This window comes from Bidens hawaiensis, unplaced genomic scaffold (assembly GCF_021521415.1).
Source record: "Bidens hawaiensis isolate Kalapana, Puna unplaced genomic scaffold, B.hawaiensis_p1.1 tig00000459_1, whole genome shotgun sequence".
Lineage (NCBI taxonomy): Eukaryota > Viridiplantae > Streptophyta > Magnoliopsida > Asterales > Asteraceae > Bidens > Bidens hawaiensis.
In genome coordinates, this window is record NW_027491031.1 from 1,167,337 (window position 1) to 1,184,845 (window position 17,509).

Genomic DNA, 17,509 nt, shown 5'->3' on the forward strand with positions numbered 1-17,509 from the left:
CATCGTCGGAATCGGTTGGTAGTGGTGGCTATGTTCATGTTGAGTTATCCTGCAAAAAAGAAATGTGACTTTTTCCGGCGACTCGCAAATAACGACGTTAGGATTTTGCTAGTCACGGATCCTTATGAACAAATACGTTAAAATATAAGACCAACAATACTCAATTCGCTAAATAATACCGATAACAACCAAAAAACGACAGACAAGATAAATAAAAACCGATATACCAAACAAATATAAAAGGAAATATATTAAATAAAGTTGATGTAATTTTTATAAGACTAGAGAACTAGAACGTGTATAATCAATCAATCCAATCCAATCCAATCCAATCCATGACCATCATCCATAGGGTTGAAAATCAAATCAATCCTTAAACTAATTTCATCAACCTTTAGCCCACTTCTTCCGGCTATCTATCTATCTGGTTAGTATTCATTTGTCTTCTTATTCTTATTATCACATACCATTTTACACGCTCCGACCATTTCCCATGTTTTTAGCATTAGTTTCTTTGACTTTTGATTACCCTTTTGTTCCCTAATTTATGTGGATAATATGCTTCTAGTTTCTTTAGTTCTTGATCTGATTATCTGCCAATTCATGTGTTCTTGCCAATTACTTGAATCTTGATTTTGATTCTTGGTGATTTGAGTTAGAGATTTTGATCTGATTTTGACTAGTTTGTTGTCAATTGAAGTGGGGTGACCTTATGCATGTTGGTTGTTGGTAAAGTTTAGATCTTTGTTTCATTGAGCTAAAAAAATAAGTGAGAGATTGGATTTTCTTGTTAAAACACGAAAAGGGTTGTTTTTTTTTTGAAAAGTAGTCTTTTGATCTTGTTTTGCCAATCTTGGAGTCAATTGAAGTGTGCTTGACTCTATTTGTGTTGGTTGTTGGTAAAGTTTAAATCTTTATTTCATTTGAGCTAAAGAATCAGTGAAAGATTGGATCTTTTTTGTTAAAACAAGAAAAGGGTTTCTTGAAAAGTAATATTTTGATCTTGTTTTGCCAATCTTAGAACAGTTGTAGTCGGGTTGACCGTTTGACTTTTTTTTATAGGCTTTGTTTTATAAAGTTCAGATCTTTGTTTCATTGACAAGTGATTGAAATTTGAAGCTCAATGGGAAATACTTGTGTTGGACCAAATATTTCCAAAAATGGATTTATTCAATCGGTTTCTGCTGCAATGTGGCGGACCCCAACTGAGCCACCTACTCCTAACGGAGAACAATCTTCAACTCATAGCAAACCACCCGAATCACCGTTACCCGTTCAGAACAAACCACCCGAGCATATATCAATTCCTAAACCCGAAAAGAAACAAGAACAAGAACAGCAACCCGCGAAGCCCAAAAAAGGTCCACATATGAAACGCGTATCAAGTGCCGGGCTTCGAGAGTCGGTTTTACGAAGAAATACCGGTAATTTGAAGGAATTTTTCACTTTGGGAAAGAAACTAGGTCAAGGGCAATTTGGTACAACTCATCTTTGTATAGAAAAGTCAACGGGCCAACATTACGCGTGCAAATCGATTGCGAAACGAAAGTTGTTGACCGAAGAGGATGTAGAAGACGTGAGACGGGAAATTCAAATAATGCATCATTTGGCAGGCCACCCGAACGTTATAGCAATAAAGGGTGCGTATGAAGATGCGGTGGCGGTTGATGTTGTTATGGAATTATGCGCGGGTGGTGAGCTTTTTGATAGGATTATTCAAGTTGGACATTATACTGAAAAAAAGGCGTCCGAGCTTACGAGAACGATTGTTGGTGTGGTGGAAACGTGTCATTCGTTAGGAGTTATTCATAGGGATTTAAAGCCGGAAAATTTCTTGCTTGTTGATAAGAAAGAAGATGCACTTTTGAAAACTATTGATTTTGGATTATCGGTTTTCTTTAAGCCAGGTATATATGTTGAAGAATAATTATTTTGCGTTTATGCCAATAGTTATTTATCCAAATATGCAATAGTTATTATGTAATCTATTAATTTTTTGCATAGTCATTTCAGCTTTCAATTGACGATTTTGTTTCTGTAGGTGAAACGTTTACTGACGTGGTGGGAAGCCCGTATTATGTTGCACCAGAAGTCTTGAAAAAACGTTACGGTCCCGAAGCAGATGTTTGGAGTGCAGGGGTTATTGTTTACATCCTATTAAGTGGAGTGCCTCCGTTTTGGGCCGGTTAGTTAATTAGTTTTGAGAAATTAGATATATACCCTCTCCTTTGGGCTCGTAAATAATCGCAAAATTTGTTATTAGGTGGAGTGCATGCGTTAAATTTCTTTTAATGTGACCCATTTACGATAAATGTCAAACCAAGTCAACCCTTTCATAAGTAAATGGGTTGAAATCGCCACATGTACACCCTTCCCGTGAAAAATTTGAACTTTTGGTTCTAGAGTTAAACTTATGTGTTTGTCTGTTGATAAAATGTCTAAAATACCCTTCATGAATTACCATAAAGGCGAACATTTTCTGTAAATTTTAACCATGACGTTGTACAAATAGGCAATTTTAACTTTTTAAATTTAGCAAAAAGGGTAACTTTTTTACTCACTCTGTCAACCCTTATCATAAATAGAAGTTTTCCATTTCAGGACGTAAATTTTTATAAATACTTGTGAATGCTGATATAACTATCGTTATTAATTGCACCCTTTTTTAGTTTCTTTTCCTTAATTGTTTTTAATAAATACTTTGTTACGTGTATATAGAAACGGAGCAAGGAATATTTGAGCAAGTCTTGCAAGGTGATCTTGATTTCGAATCTGATCCATGGCCAAGTATTTCTGAAGAAGCAAAAGATCTTGTGAGGAGAATGCTCGTGCGGGACCCGAAAAAAAGATTAACCGCTTATGAAGTTTTATGCGAGTTTCATTTTTATATCTTTTTAAAATTTTTTATCTTAACTATCTTATTACTTTCATATGTATATTCCTTCTATTGTTTTTTTACTATTAAATAACTTTTTACTATTAAAAAACATTAACACACTTGCAACTTTTTTAAAGGTCATCCATGGGTTCAAGTTGATGGTGTGGCCCCTGACAAGCCTCTTGATTCTGCGGTTCTGAGTCGAATGAAGCAATTTTCAGCTATGAACAAGTTAAAGAAAATGGCTCTTAGGGTAAGTTTGACTTTTGAGGTCAAACCTAGTTCCATAAATGAACCTAACGGACATAAACCGAGCGTGTTTGTGTTATTCGTTTAACTTTAACCGAAAATGATCGAAATCGAACATTTAAACAAACGGGGTTTCTTGTCCGTGTTCATATATTAAGAAAATGAACGTGTTCGTGTTTGTTTATGCTTGTTCGTTAAGACTATAAATGAGTGGTTCAAGGACGAGCATAACTGAACATAGATGAACACTGTCACGACTCACGAACATAAATGAACAAATGAGAAATGTGTTCATGTTCGTTCATTTATCAAGTGAACGAAGGTAAACTAACTTACCGCCGCACGATTCACTGAACGTTCGGTTCGTTTACAAGCCTAGCTAACCGGCCAAGTTAAAACCTTGAAATTGACAATCTTTTTTACTCAAAAGGGTATCACATGGAACATTTCTTTTTGCAGGTTATTGCGGAGAGTTTATCTGAAGAAGAAATTGCAGGGCTAAAGCAAATGTTTCAAATGATTGATACAGACAACAGTGGTCAAATTACTTTCGAGGAACTTAAAAGTGGATTAAAAAGAGTCGGTGCTAATCTTAAAGAATCAGAAATTTATGATCTCATGCAAGCAGTAAGCCTTAACCAAACACATGTTTTCAGTTTTCAGGTTTCATTAATCTTACAGGTTTCATTGACTAGTTTATAGTCAAACTTGGTATTTTCAAGACTCCATTTTTTAACAAAAGTTTGAACCTTTTCCACTTAAAACTGTTACGTCTGTGGTGCTATTTATATTCATTATGATGTTTATGAATCTTGTGTAGAAATGTTACGTAAATAGTGTAAGTGTGAAGTTGAAACGTAGTCTCGTTAGACTCTAAAAGTCAAACATGTAATCTGTCATGCATTCTAATCCAGTGCATAACAAGATAAAAATAGTTACAAAAATAAAATTAAATAAAATAAAATAAAAATAAAGGACTTTGTTGATAGAAAGCATAGCAGTGCAACTGATACTAGGAATTGACTAGTTTTTAGTCAAACCTTGTATTTTCAAGACTCGGTTTTTTTAACAAAAGTTTGAACCTTTTCCACCTAAAACTGTGATGTCGGTGGCACTTCTTATATTTTTCATCATGGATATAAATCTTGTGTAAAAATGTTAGGTGAATCGTGTTAATTTGAACTTTTAAAGTTGAAAAGTAATTTTGTTTGACTTTAAAGTCAAACATGTAATTTATCATTTCTTCTGATTCAATTCTTAATATCTAAATTCAGGCAGATGTTGATAATAGCGGAACAATTGATTATGGTGAATTTGTTGCTGCAACATTGCATCTGAATAAAATAGAGAAACAAGATCATCTATTTGCTGCATTTTCATACTTCGATAAAGACGGAAGCGGTTATATAACCGCTGATGAACTACAACAAGCGTGTGATGAATTTGGCATAGAGGCTCGGTTTGAAGAATTAATTCAAGACGTTGACCAAGATAATGTAAGTTCTTAATTATTCTACATTTAATTCCATATTTTCATTTATGTATTAATTATAAAGATTGACAAATAAAATATTTGTGGGTCAAGATACCTGTTTGACCCAACTAGCGTAAACGATCCGAGCCGAGACGAGCTTGCATAAGCTTCAGCTCAGATCGTTTAACTTAACAAAGCTTGAGCTTGACTCGTGAGAAAATTTTCAAGCTCGAGCTCGGCTTTGGCTGGTCGTTTATTATTTATTAATTAATTTATATACTTAATTATTCTTGACTTCTTGTATGTAATTGTAATTATAATTTATATGAAATTATGAACAAACAAGTGTACCCAATATAATCCCACTCATGGTAGAGGCATTGAAATGTAAATAACATAATATGTATAATTTAGTGTTTATTATATATATAATATTTTTTTAATATATTAAATAAAGCTTGTTTTATTTATATAAATAATAAGTCTTGTGAGCCTAGTGATATGCAGCTTGGGCTCGTTTATTAAACAAGCTAAATAATAGGCTCGAGTTCGGGCTCAGGCTCGGGCTTGTTTAAGCTCGGTTTGACTCAAGCTTTTATGAGTGGCTTGGCTCTTTCTGACTGTAACCATATCCATATTTATGTTCTTAATTTTTATTTTTATTAATATTTTTTCTTACAGGACGGACGCATAGATTACAACGAGTTTGTGGCCATGATGCAAGGAAACACCGGTTCAGCAGCAAAGAAAAGCCTAGACAATAGTTTCAGTATCAAGTTCAGAGAAGCATTTAAACTATGAATATATCTTCTTTTTTTTTTTAAGTTTTTTATTTTCATGTTGTAGAACTTTACTTTTCTTTTTTATTGAATTTTTGTTTCAAGTTTTGAGTTTGAACTTATTATGCAAATTGTATTACACACTACTATGTATTATGCTATACACCTTGTAATGTTGAAGAGAGTAATATGGTTTTTAGGGTCTTTGGGATCCTTGGAGAAATCCTTTATTCTTGCGTAAATACGAAATAAATGCAAAATTTTGCAAGAACGATCGATGAGAACACGAAGCTTAAGTTTGTCATCGCAACTGTATTTCTACCTTTGTACAATACATAGTGATGAATGGTAAACTTTTTTACCTCCACCCCGGGCCACCAATATACTTCGTCACTGCACTCGTCAGCTCTCATTAAGTTAAATGTCAGGTCCATCAGTAGTATTCTACTTCCCGATTGATTTCCTAACATTCAGTGGCGTAGTCAAGATTTGTCTATTACTAAAGCTCGAGTTTTTCTGTCTAGTCCGGTTAAGTGGTTCCAGACGAGTCACACAATAAAAATAGAACAAATAAAATTATTTTTAATTGAAATGTGGGTTAATATTGCTAAAGTTTCTACTGGTTCGATGTCAAAATCTCTACGGGTGCGAAGTTGAAATTGACGAATATATAACAATAAACAACTTTTTTCTACGGGTTCGGCTTAACTAGTTTCTCAAAAAGCTGCCTACGCCCCTGCTAACATTAATGTTAACAATATACCAATGTTGTTGAGACCGGACCGGTCCGACTGGGATTCGGTCCACTGACCGGTCCAGTTCTATGCAGCTCGCTTAGTTCTCACAAAACTGGCCGGTCCGACCGGAAACCAGACCGGCTGAACCGGTTTTTCTATTAAAAATAATTTTTTTTGAAAGTTTGTTTTTCCAGCATTTTTAAGTCAAATCCGTTCCGGCGGTCTGACTGGTGAACCGGTTGCCCAACCGGTTTGTTGTCTGATTCGGTTATGAAAACATTGCAATATACTAAATTAACTACTAGACCGACCTTGAGAAAAAACATTTAGATTTGAAATTAATAATAATTTCTTTACGTTAAAAAGTAAAATTCAAAACTTTAGGCTATGTATAGTGGGGGGCTACAAAATTGAGCGATTTGTGTCATGTGACGCCCAGTCAGCAAAAGAGGGTGTGGTCCCCCTTGTCGCCCATTTTATAGTCGGGGTGGGGGTGGGGGTGGGTGTTGTCGACCCTCGTTCAAAATTGTCGCCTAATACACATAGCCTAATAATCATATAATGAAAGGTTGATTATTCTTTTAATACAATCCTATTTAAAATGTGTATAAAAACAAACAGGAATCCGTCGATTTAATAAAAATAATAAAAACAAATCACACAAAGTTATTGTCGCCGGAAATGCCAAACGACAGTGTAAATTAGCTCCGGCACGGCGGCGGAGACGGCGGCGGTAAACCGTCGATTCATCATTATCTTATCCTTTATCTTCCAAGGTATTAATTAATCATCGGTTTATTTGTTATATAAAACATTTATTAATTACGTCAATTTCTTTTGCGTTAATTTATTATTATTGTTATTAAATTGGGGATTTATGGTTCCATTTTAACATGAATACGAATATGAAACCAATTAGGCTGTTAATATCAATTTTACACGTGTTATTAGAACAAGTGATTATCAAATTCAAACATTTTGCATTATTAACTTATTATTATTATCATTTATCATTTCAAATTTGCATTTGATACGAACTCAAAAGTCAAAATGTTGACTTTTTCAGGATGATATTATTTCTTTGTTATCAAGATTTTTAATTGGGCCGAGCCCGAGCTTGATTATGCTCGAGCTCGTCTCGTTTTAATTTAAGACGAACGGCTTGAGCTTGAAATCGGCTCGTTTAGAGTTGTAAATCTAAAGCTTGAGCTTTGGCTTTTGTTTGTCAAGCTCGGGTTTGAGCTCGTTTACTAAATGAGCCTTAATACAAGCTCATGCTCGGGCTCTAGATCGTTTGCTAAATGAGCCTCAATAGAAGCTCGGGCTCAGGCTCGTTTACTAAATGAGCCTTAATAAAAGCTCATGCTCGGGCTGGAACTCGTTTAAGCTCGCCTTTATTCGAGTATTTAACGAGCCAATCTCGAGTGGCTGCTTAATTCGCGGTAATTTACTTATGATATCTTCTAACTATTCTTTTATTTAACAGGAGTATTTAGTTGATTTAATATGGCGTTTGCAAGTTTTAATGGATTTCAATCTCTGAAGATTTCTTCACGGCAATGCATCTTCAATCCCGTCAATGGATCCAACAAGCGATGTTATTCCATCAAAGCTCGCGTTAAGAAACCGGATCATGATACTCATCTTGATTCTAAGGTAACTTATTATTCTAAACCTTATAGTTCATTATTACTTTAGTTTCTTTAAAAATTCAAATAAAAACATAATCATTTTGTGAACAAATTTCAGATAAGTTTGGTATTGGACAGTGTGAAATGGGATGAAAAGGGTTTGGCTGTGGCGATAGCTCAAAATGTGGACTCGGGTGCAATATTAATGCAAGGATTTGCAAACAGGGATGCACTTGCAACCACAATTACTTCAAAGAAAGCTACTTTTTATAGTAGGTCGAGATCAACATTGTGGACCAAAGGCGAAACGTCTCTTAATTTCATCAATGTTCATGATATTTTTCCATAGCATTGCTATTGGTGGGATATACTGAGTACGATGATGATGATGATGATGATGATGTTCATGATATTTTCCTTGATTGTGATTGTGATTCCGTAAGTTTGACTTCTTTTATGCTTAAACAGTTAAACTACTCCAATCTGCCCATGAAAAATGCGACATGTGTTCTTTTTTTAATGAAGTTTCTAAATAATTTATTAGTATTAGTTAGGCATGTAAACGAACTGAACGACCTGTGAACAGTTCCACAGGAAGTTCGTTTAAGTCTGTTTATTTTATAAACGAATGAACTCATGAACGCAAACAAAACTATTAATTTGTTTAGATGAATGAATGAACATGAACACTTGTCTTGTTCATTCATTGATGTTTGTTCGTTCGCTACATTCATTTATTATTTTACGTGTGTTTAAGTTTGTTCCTTTATTATTCGTGTAAATTGTTAGGCCCATTACAATTTAGTCCAGTTATATTAAATTAAAATCAAAATATCACTTGTTTTAATTTAGTCTAGTTTTATTAATTTTTTAGGCCCGCCAGATTAGTACTCCGTATTATTAACAAACAAACATGGACACATACATTTTTCTTAATGGACAGACAAGTGTTGTATCTGATCATTTGTTCTGTTAAAGTTAAACGATCAGACACAAAAATGCACCATTCGTGCTCTTTCGGTTCGTTCACGGGCCTTGCATTAGTTTTAATGCATTTGAATCCATCTTCTCAGTTGTCACACTGAAATATTTAGCATTTATCCAGATTATATATCTTGGGAAACCCGATGGTCCTACGTGTCACACTGGATCTGAGACTTGCTACTACACGTCCATCTTCGATTCTCTAAACAAGCCTGAGGTGCACATTACTTATCCTTGATCCAATTTATTAATATTTTTCACTTTCTTTAAATCGTAAATTTTCCTTTTATTTTAAGGTTGAAGAAAATAATCTTGCATTGACCACATTATACTCGCTCGAATCCACACTTGCCAAAAGAAAACAAGAATTGTTAAATAATGAACAAGGCAAACCATCATAGACAAAGCGTTTACTGCCTGATGACAAGTTACTGTGCTCAAAGATCCGGTATGCTGATGCCATGCATTTTTTTTACTTTTATTTTTTTAATGATAATTTTGACACGTTCACTTATTAATACATTGTGACATTTTTCAGTGAAGAAGCAGATGAGTTTTGTAGAACACTTGAAGAGGGTGAAGACGAGTCAAGAACGTTATCAGAAATGGCGGATGTGTTGTATCATGAAATGGTTTTGTTAATCCGCAGAGGATTGAAATTTGAAGATGTTCTCGAGGTTCTTAGACACAGATTTACTCAGTCAGGTGTTGAGGAAAAGAACAGTCGCAAAGCGAAAAGTGTCAAGTGAATATTGTTGTTTTCGTCGCGTGTTTGGAAGTTAAGCGAACGAACTTGTGTTCTGATCAAACAGTATTTGTTTTGTAGTGTTTTTTTTTGATGTTTTGTATCAATGAATTTTCAGTTATGTGACAGTTACTTTGGGGGAAAAACAGATGAATTTTGATATTTTTTTCTGGATGATAAGCTATCATTTTACTCTGTTACATTTACTGATAAGATAAAATATGTCGAAAATTCTCAAAATATCCATTTTTAAAAGAAAGATTTGCTTTTTGTCGCCTGTCTTTTAGGTGGGACGACGAGTTTTTGTCCAACTATAAGACAACATACGTCAGTATGTCACCAAAGAAGTCCAACTGGTTTCAATGTTTGGTGACACGTGTCGTCTTCTTATACGAAAAACTCGTCGTGCCGACTAAAAGACGCATCGCCGGCAACGAGATTGTAAGGGACGATTCTGGAATTCGTTGTTTGCGGGGAAAAATCTCGAATCTCTCTCCAAAAAAGAGTACTCAAATATGATTATTACATGAATCAATTAGTCGTTCACACTTCATCACGAGTATGATTATTTGCTAACTGGTTACTAAATACAAGTGTTGTAGCAATCGTTAGTCGGCTAATGAGGTGGGGTCCGTGGTAGTGCTGACAAATTGTGTCTTAACAAGTTTAACATGTTAGAAACGACACGCTTAACACAAGTATATATCAAACATGAGTACGACTCGTTTAACTACTACATATATCATGACTATAGGACAATTTAAGTTTCATGTACAAATAAGAGAAAATGATAGAGTCTAGCCTACTAATATCAATTATTTACGAAAATAAAATAAAAAAAATCATATACCGTACTTTTTTAATTAACAGGATTTAAATAACTAGCAATTAATCCACGTCTACTCGGGATTTTTACAACATGCTATATACCGTATTAGACCCCGTTAACTAATAAATTAATTAATAAATAATAAAAATAACAATAGTTCTCTTATAACTTATATTATCACGAGATAAAACTAATTAGTAAATCCAACAAAGAAGAGTAAGTGAGATTAATTCATAAAGTTATTTAATCAAAAAAAATTATACAGACAGATTATTTTTTTTTTAAATCTCTCTTTAAAAAAAAGGTGGGAACACTAGTCTTAAATTATTATATTATATTATTAAATCAACAGCAGTTAAAAAAAAAGCAGTTACTAATTACATGTTTTTGATCATTTCATTCAAACACCTCATTCACTTTGTGTCTCTAAACATTAACATTAACATCTTCTTCTCCGATCATCACAACAATGACAGCAGTTTTAATCCTCCACACGGTTTTCGGCATTCTCGGAAACGCCACCGGCCTCTTCCTCTTCCTTGCTCCCACGTAATCACTTGTTTTTTCGGTTTGGTACTGATCGGTACTGGTACCATTATGGAAATACTGAAACTAAATGGTACCGATACTTAAAACATAAAAAAACGAGTACTGGTACCAGTATTCGGTAAAAAAAAAATATTGTACAGATTTTTTCAGTTGATTAATGATCGGTACTGGTACTATTGAAAATACCAAAAAAAAAAAAGAAACTGAATGATATCGGTACCAAAAACATGAAAAATGAGTACCGGCACCAATTGTGTTCAGTCGGTTAAATAAATGTTGTATAGAGTTTTCTTGGTTCGGTACTGTTGGTACCGCTACCGGTAGTTGGTATCATTGAAATTACCCAAAAATACCAGTACCGGTACAGGACATATTTAGTAAAAAGATGTTTGTCATTATCAAAACAACTACGGGTACCGTACCTGTTCTTGGTAAAACATACTTGGTTATTTTGGTTTTGTACTTATTGGTACCATTGAAATTACCAAAAAGTACTGTAGATTGTGTTCAGTGGGTGACGTGGGTCCGAGCATCGGTACTTGCATTCAGTAAAAAAAAATGCTATATGAACAAATCAAACTCAACGGTATATATATATTTTATTTTATTGAACGACAAACTACATTACTCCTAAATTCGTTAATTAATTTGCAGGATCACATTCAAGATAATCATAACAAACAAATCTACAGAAAAATTCTCGGGTATCCCGTACCCGATGACATTTCTCAACTGTTGTTTATCCGCATGGTACGGGTTACCATTCGTGTCGGAAAACAACGAACTAGTATTGGTTATTAACGGCGCCGGAGCAGTTATAGAGAGTGTGTATGTGGTGATATTTGTTATGTATGCACCAAAGAAGGAAAGAATGAAGGTTTTTTGGTTAGTTGTGTTTGTTGTTTCTACATTTGCCACGGTGGCGGTCGTGTCGGTTTTCGTGGTCACTGGGAAGACCCGACGGTGGTTCTGCGGTTGCGTCGCGGCGGTGTTTTCGGTTATTATGTATGCTTCGCCTCTCTCAGTTGTGGTAAGCATTTTATTTTATAACTTATGTATAATAATAATAATGTTACAATGTTACATCATGTTGTAGTTCTATAGTCACCATGCATAATAATGTATTTAACGTGTCCACTTTATATTTTACTAGGTCACATAAACGGGTCGGACTAGTTTGGGTCCGGGTCAATTCAAAAAAGGTTAATTTGGTTTAGGATGAAACGGGTTTGGGTCGAAAGAGCTGGTTTAAAAAATGATTCTTTTTATAGTGAAATTGTTGTACATGTTAGCTTTGCTTTTGGGTTTTCGGCATTGTGTATGCACGTTCTACGTGCATTTTTGTGTCGGTTACACGTGTAGAGCCGGTTCCAAACTGGACTTACATTTTAAGTTAATAAAGTAGATACGTGAAAAATATAGATTTTGGATGTTGATTAGCAATTTTCATTCTACGATTAAGTTAATGTATTCACGTTATACGTTACTAAGAATGTCATATGCCAATAAAGTTCATGTATCTACTTTACGTATGTGTATCACCGTAATTGTATATGAAACTATTAAACAAACAATCTTTTAAGAAAATAAAGTAGATACGTGAAAAAACGACAGACATTAAATAACAAGTCATAGCAACAAATTTCATGCATCTACTTTATGCATGAATATCATCGTAATTGTATCAAAATTTATAAAATAAACAATCTTTCTAGAAAATAAAGTAAATACGTGAAATATGACAGACATTTAACACTAATTTTATATTCATACACAAATTTATACATGTAATAACGTGTGCAATAAAGTAATCAAATGAAACAATTTCAAGTATTTTCAGTTTATGTTTACAAAAATAAAAATTAATATATAAAGATTTAATTATTCTACCTTTTTTAAATGTTTATGAAGTTTTGACTTTTGTTGACTTTGCAATGTGTAGAGGACGGTGATTAGAACCAAGAGTGTGGAATTCATGCCATTTTTTCTATCTTTATGTATTTTCTTGTGTGGTACTTCTTGGTTTATATTTGGACTCCTTGGAAATGACCCTTTTCTCTATGTAAGCCCTTCATCTTTCACCTCATTACAACTTCATACTCTTGTATATTGATTCGATTTCGAATTGAAGGTATGCAACGGGGTCGGATGCTTCTTGGGTGCAGTACAGTTAGTTGTATACACGATGTATAAAGACAATACAGGGGAGAAGGAAGAGAAACAAGCGGTCGAGGAGGGTGGTTTGGCTGTGGAGACAGGGTTGGTTGATGAGGACCAACAGCCGGAAGAAGGTAAATTAGAGGCGGCGGTCCCATCGTTGGAAAACAGTCAAGTGTAGGGTTATGTTATCTACGGGTTAAATTGTAAAGGCTTAGATGTTTTTGTATTCTAAAAACCATGCGTAGTGTTTTTGTTACTTTATTTGAATGGCGACTTTTAGTGCCCTAATGACACTGCGGATCGGTGTGTTTGTGGTTATTACAAAAATATATATAAACTAAATAAAATAACATAACTTTTGCAAGAAGAAAAATGAAAGTAAAAATGGTTCATAAATGGCTAATTGAATATATGAAGATAGTAATAATTTGCATGGTTCATAATTTGCATACTACGGTTTACAATGTTCTTACGAAATTAACCAACCACATTGCGCCAGCTGTCAGTTGTAAACATACAATCCTCGGCCTAACCACGAAGGGATGCACGAGGAACCGGGGGTAAGCCGAACTCATCTTCAACCTGTAAAAGATCACGATCAGCCCGAGCTAGATAAGTCAAAAGTCAAAACATGTCGGGTCAACACAAATTGACCCACTCACAATACATGGGTCAGAAATGCAACTTACATGATTGTTAACTTTTCGTGCTGGTATTGCATGCCCAGTGGGAGCAGAAGGCAAGTTGAGTTCTTCATAATCGGGCTCGTTATCGGGTTGAAGATATGAAGGTACTCCTTCGCCTTCGGTTTCCAGGCCCATATCTGCCTCAAGTGCATCAAGTTCTGCATTTCGTGTCACAAATTTTATTATTAATTAATAACCACTGGTAGATTGTGAGTTGTCGGCTGACATGGCAAACACATCAATAGCCATGTCAGCATTATTATTATTATTATTATTATTATTATTCATTTACCACCCATGAGATCTTCTTCATCAATGTCATCAGGCACGTTGTAGCTTCTACCGAGAGACTCTTGTATTTCATTGCTAACTTCCATCAAATCCATCATGTCATCTTGCAAATTCTTCACATCAACAAATCAAACGATTCAACTTTAGAAACTTAGTGCATTCCGAATGATGGACAATAAAATAAGAAAAAATAAAAACATGTACTAACATCAATTTCTTGAATCTTTACGGTTTTCATCATTCCTTTCAACTCTTTGTTTGCTGTTTTCAGAGCTGACATCTGTAAACACACAAAATCGATTAGTGACACGAGTTTAAAGTTTGGTTATAACTAAAAAAAGGATATATGTCTCATACAAAACAAAAAAATGCAAACTTATGGTTTGCACACGTATTCAAGAAAAACGGGACCCTAGAATTAGATGTGGGGTCCACTACCTCATGGAGGTAGGCAGCAACTTCCACCCAGAGGACAAAAAAAGCTCCACCCTGCATGCTTTGAACTACTTCCTACATGACGCTACCAACAAAACTGATAAGGTGAAAATTGGACCCCTAAAACAACCAATTTGATTATGCTAATCCTATTTATAATATAACATTAAAAAGTGATTATTATGACTTTAAATTGTATAATAACAATAATAATAATATGCACATCTGAACACACTCTAATTCTAAGAAGCGAGATTAGAAGATAACTGTTAGGGAAAATTACAAACAATCAACTTAATAATCATGAAACATACTGTTTGTTGAGCATCTTTAATGCCCTCTGAAGCAAATGCAACTTGATCCAGATTGAAAGTTTGGTTGTACAGCATATCTCGTTGTCCTTCATACCTGACAAGAGTGATTAAAGGTTGTAGTCATCATTAAATTTTTCAAAACACCACTATCATTATTTGCTATGACCAATAATGATAATATATTGTAAAGTGGCTTACATTCTTTTCTGCTTGAGAATTCTCATTGCCCGAGCTTTCACAGCTTCTTGAGCTGGACCAGGTCGGGTTCTTTTGATCTGCTCTTTATATTTAGCAAGTTCCCCATCAAGTCGTTTAATTTTTTCATCTACCGACTCTCCTCTTTTATTGATCTAAATAAGCAAGAAAAAGAAATTAATCTTCTATCTACACATAGTTAAGAGGAAAAAATAGCACTTAATACCAAAAAGATAAACACAGATATCAAAATAACAACCTTAAATAATACCAAAAAAGCAATTATCTAACTACACATGATATTTCAGTTATCCAACTGAGATCCATAACCTTGGAACGCAATTTTTTCACTTAAAGATCTCTTTCCAAACTATACTTTATGTTAATTCACCTTCAACTGAGTAGCAAATTTCATTACATTAGATTCAATCCAAAAATTATGTTCAAAACATGAATAGCAAATTTCCTCCAAATTACATTAGATTTTGATGCTACAAACCCTACTGCTATTTCTAGAACACAGCGTTTCATACAATCATTTCAATCATTCAAAGCCAAAATGCAAGCCTAGAATCTCTTACGCATAACACTATTGGTGTAAATAAGCCAAGCCGCTCATGAGCTACTCGAGATCAGCTTGTTAAAAACTCGAATTGAGCCGTGCTTCAACAAGCTCAGGCCTAAGCTTCACATATCGAGCTTAAACTCGAATCGAGCCGAGCTTTAACAAGCTCAATCTTGGTGCCGAGTTTCACATATCAAGCTCAAGCTGGATCACAAACCTACCCGACCTTTTTACTAATATAATTTGTATTTAATATATTTATATAAAAACCTTTATTATATATAAAACTATGATCAATATATATATAAGTAATATATAATGTAAATGATTATAAAAAATTATAAAACAAGTGAATAACAAACGAACCGAGCTCGAGCTCAAAACCTTAACACGGTTGGGCTCAGCACGACTCGGCTCGTTTACACGATAACACAACAGAAATGCATTGCATACAATTAACCACAATAAACAGCATATAAAACACATTAACACTCAAATAAGCACTAGGTAACCAAAACTAATCAAATAAACCAAACCGATACCCGATCGGAAGCTTCGTTGAGTGTAGGAGCAGGTGCTTTATCCTTCTTAATACCAAATACTTTCTTCATTTCGTTTAATTTCAAATCTCTACGGATTTTAGGGGTTTTTGGGTTATTCGGATCCGGAGAATGCAGAGTACCTGAGAATGATGGTGTGAATACGGATCCGGTTTGTTTGGATCGTCAATTTGGAGGTTTGATTTGAATTTGAAACCCTAGGTTTTGTTGAATATGGAAATGAATTTGAAAGGTTTTTCTAGTGAACGTTATAGTGATAGATATAAGTTTGACTTAAAGGCAATTTGCACCCTCCGGGTTTTCTTGTTTTTGGTTTTTCTTACTTAAACACACAGAGTGGGGTGTAGATAGCTTTTGGAGAACGGGTTCGGCCGAACCAGTATAAATTTCTTTTTAGTGTTATATATTTATGTATTTTGGCATCGTATTCGTAGAAATTTCGACATTGAACCCGTAGAAAACTTAAATTTAAGTGATAGACAATCGGTCACCCTTCCTTCCGAACCCGTAGGAAAAAATTTCTGGCTACGTCACTGGTGGGAGTCGTGAAAAAAAGAGACCGGTGGGAACACCATCCCTCTAGGAGAAATGTTCTCATGAATGATTTTTCACCGAAATCCGTGGGGTATTCCTCATTTCCTCGGTTTTCGTGTAGAAATGAAGAAAAACAAGAAAAAAGTCGAGGACGTCTGGGGAAAATTGGCGGAAATGGATCCGGAAGAATCGAGAACACCCCCCCCCCCCCACCCATTGTGTGTGTGTGTGTGGTGGTGGGGGGGGGGGGGAGGGGTTGATGGGAGAAACAAGAAATGGGATAACTTCGTATGCTCTCTTAGGGGGAAAGGGTACAAAAAGTACAAAAAAATCCTTGGGACGAACCATGGGGACGGTATTTCAGGCCGGCCCCATTTTATCACTCTTTAAGCAGTCCACTACGTCTCGTCTTATAGTTCGCTTCAAAATCACATGTTTTCACGGTCTGGTTCGATTTGGTTTTGCCGGATTTTATAGGTCGAACCATTAACTGTAATCCTTGGCAGCTTGATCAGGTCAGGTTATATTAACATGGAATCATACCATTAGGTCTTCAAATGGTCTGTAAAATGGTAAGCTTAGAAAAAAGGACCGGACATTTTACTTTCTAAGTATTAAATGGTTCGTGTGCAAAAAAAAGGTTAAAAAAACTGATAATATATCTTAATTTAAAAAGATGTCATCGGTGTGAGTTTAGAAACAACAGAATTTCTTATTTTCCATAGTTTATGGGGTTTTAAGATTATTATTAAATGTCATTAAAAAAATTTAATTCAATAGCATGAGGTATATCAGAAGATATAACTCATCAAAAGATATGCAGTTTAATGTATTACATTAAGATTCGCATGTCTGCTTTAGAAGTAGGGGCATTAAACATGGTAGCAAGTTAAACGGTCAACATGCAAACCAGC

The 17,509-nt window shown here is 34.7% G+C and overlaps 3 protein-coding genes and 1 pseudogene across 6 annotated transcripts; 3 read left to right on the top strand and 1 right to left on the bottom strand.

The window, feature by feature from the left end:
- Positions 1-324: 324 nt before the first annotated feature.
- LOC143630240 (calcium-dependent protein kinase 1-like) lies at positions 325-5,583 on the top strand. Of its 2 annotated transcripts, none has more exons than XM_077099309.1 (8): positions 325-427; positions 1,079-1,907; positions 2,042-2,185; positions 2,719-2,871; positions 3,016-3,131; positions 3,587-3,754; positions 4,402-4,623; positions 5,283-5,583. In XM_077099309.1, exons 2-8 carry the CDS (start codon positions 1,124-1,126, stop codon positions 5,400-5,402), a joined length of 1,707 nt encoding a protein of 568 aa, XP_076955424.1. In that variant the 5' UTR covers positions 325-427; positions 1,079-1,123; the 3' UTR covers positions 5,403-5,583. The 2 variants fall into 2 exon arrangements, with proteins under 2 accessions (XP_076955424.1, XP_076955431.1); XM_077099316.1 differs by having other exon boundaries at positions 1,084-1,907.
- Positions 5,584-6,767: 1,184 nt separating this feature from the next.
- Positions 6,768-9,670, top strand: LOC143629320 (histidine biosynthesis bifunctional protein hisIE, chloroplastic-like; annotated as a pseudogene). The gene is made up of 7 exons (XR_013152931.1): positions 6,768-6,893; positions 7,604-7,773; positions 7,867-8,096; positions 8,138-8,186; positions 8,854-8,949; positions 9,029-9,180; positions 9,271-9,670. The product of XR_013152931.1 is annotated as a histidine biosynthesis bifunctional protein hisIE, chloroplastic-like (transcript).
- A 1,105-nt stretch (positions 9,671-10,775) lies between these two features.
- Positions 10,776-13,193, top strand: LOC143629328 (bidirectional sugar transporter SWEET1-like). The gene is made up of 4 exons (XM_077098633.1): positions 10,776-10,855; positions 11,510-11,885; positions 12,798-12,917; positions 12,987-13,193. The coding sequence occupies exons 1-4, from the start codon at positions 10,776-10,778 to the stop codon at positions 13,191-13,193; spliced, it is 783 nt and encodes a 260-aa protein (XP_076954748.1).
- On the bottom strand, positions 12,754-16,271 carry LOC143630268 (vacuolar protein sorting-associated protein 60.2-like). 2 transcript variants are annotated; one of them, XM_077099331.1, is made up of 8 exons: positions 16,044-16,271; positions 14,940-15,091; positions 14,742-14,835; positions 14,431-14,502; positions 14,201-14,272; positions 13,994-14,105; positions 13,705-13,859; positions 12,754-13,597 (listed from the first exon to the last, which is right to left on the bottom strand). In XM_077099331.1, the coding sequence occupies exons 1-8, from the start codon at positions 16,110-16,112 to the stop codon at positions 13,544-13,546; spliced, it is 780 nt and encodes a 259-aa protein (XP_076955446.1). In that variant the 5' UTR covers positions 16,113-16,271; the 3' UTR covers positions 12,754-13,543. The 2 variants fall into 2 exon arrangements, with proteins under 2 accessions (XP_076955446.1, XP_076955453.1); XM_077099338.1 differs by lacking the exon at positions 14,431-14,502.
- Positions 16,272-17,509: the final 1,238 nt, after the last annotated feature.

Bases quoted from the DNA above. Each gene is read 5' to 3' on its own strand.
- LOC143629328 (XM_077098633.1), top strand. From the start codon at position 10,776: ATGACAGCAGTTTTAATCCTCCACACGGTTTTCGGCATTCTCGGAAAC. The intron at 10,856-11,509 runs GTAATCACTTGT...ATTAATTTGCAG, and splicing joins TTCCTCTTCCTTGCTCCCAC to GATCACATTCAAGATAATCA. The intron at 11,886-12,797 runs GTAAGCATTTTA...TGCAATGTGTAG, and splicing joins CTTCGCCTCTCTCAGTTGTG to AGGACGGTGATTAGAACCAA.
- LOC143630240 (XM_077099309.1), top strand. From the start codon at position 1,124: ATGGGAAATACTTGTGTTGGACCAAATATTTCCAAAAATGGATTTATT. The intron at 3,755-4,401 runs GTAAGCCTTAAC...ATCTAAATTCAG, and splicing joins TTTATGATCTCATGCAAGCA to GCAGATGTTGATAATAGCGG. The intron at 4,624-5,282 runs GTAAGTTCTTAA...TTTTTCTTACAG, and splicing joins AAGACGTTGACCAAGATAAT to GACGGACGCATAGATTACAA.
- LOC143630268 (XM_077099331.1), bottom strand. From the start codon at position 16,112: ATGAAGAAAGTATTTGGTATTAAGAAGGATAAAGCACCTGCTCCTACA. The intron at 14,836-14,939 runs GTAAGCCACTTT...CACTCTTGTCAG, and splicing joins ATTCTCAAGCAGAAAAGAAT to GTATGAAGGACAACGAGATA. The intron at 13,598-13,704 runs GTAAGTTGCATT...GATCTTTTACAG, and splicing joins CACGAAAAGTTAACAATCAT to GTTGAAGATGAGTTCGGCTT.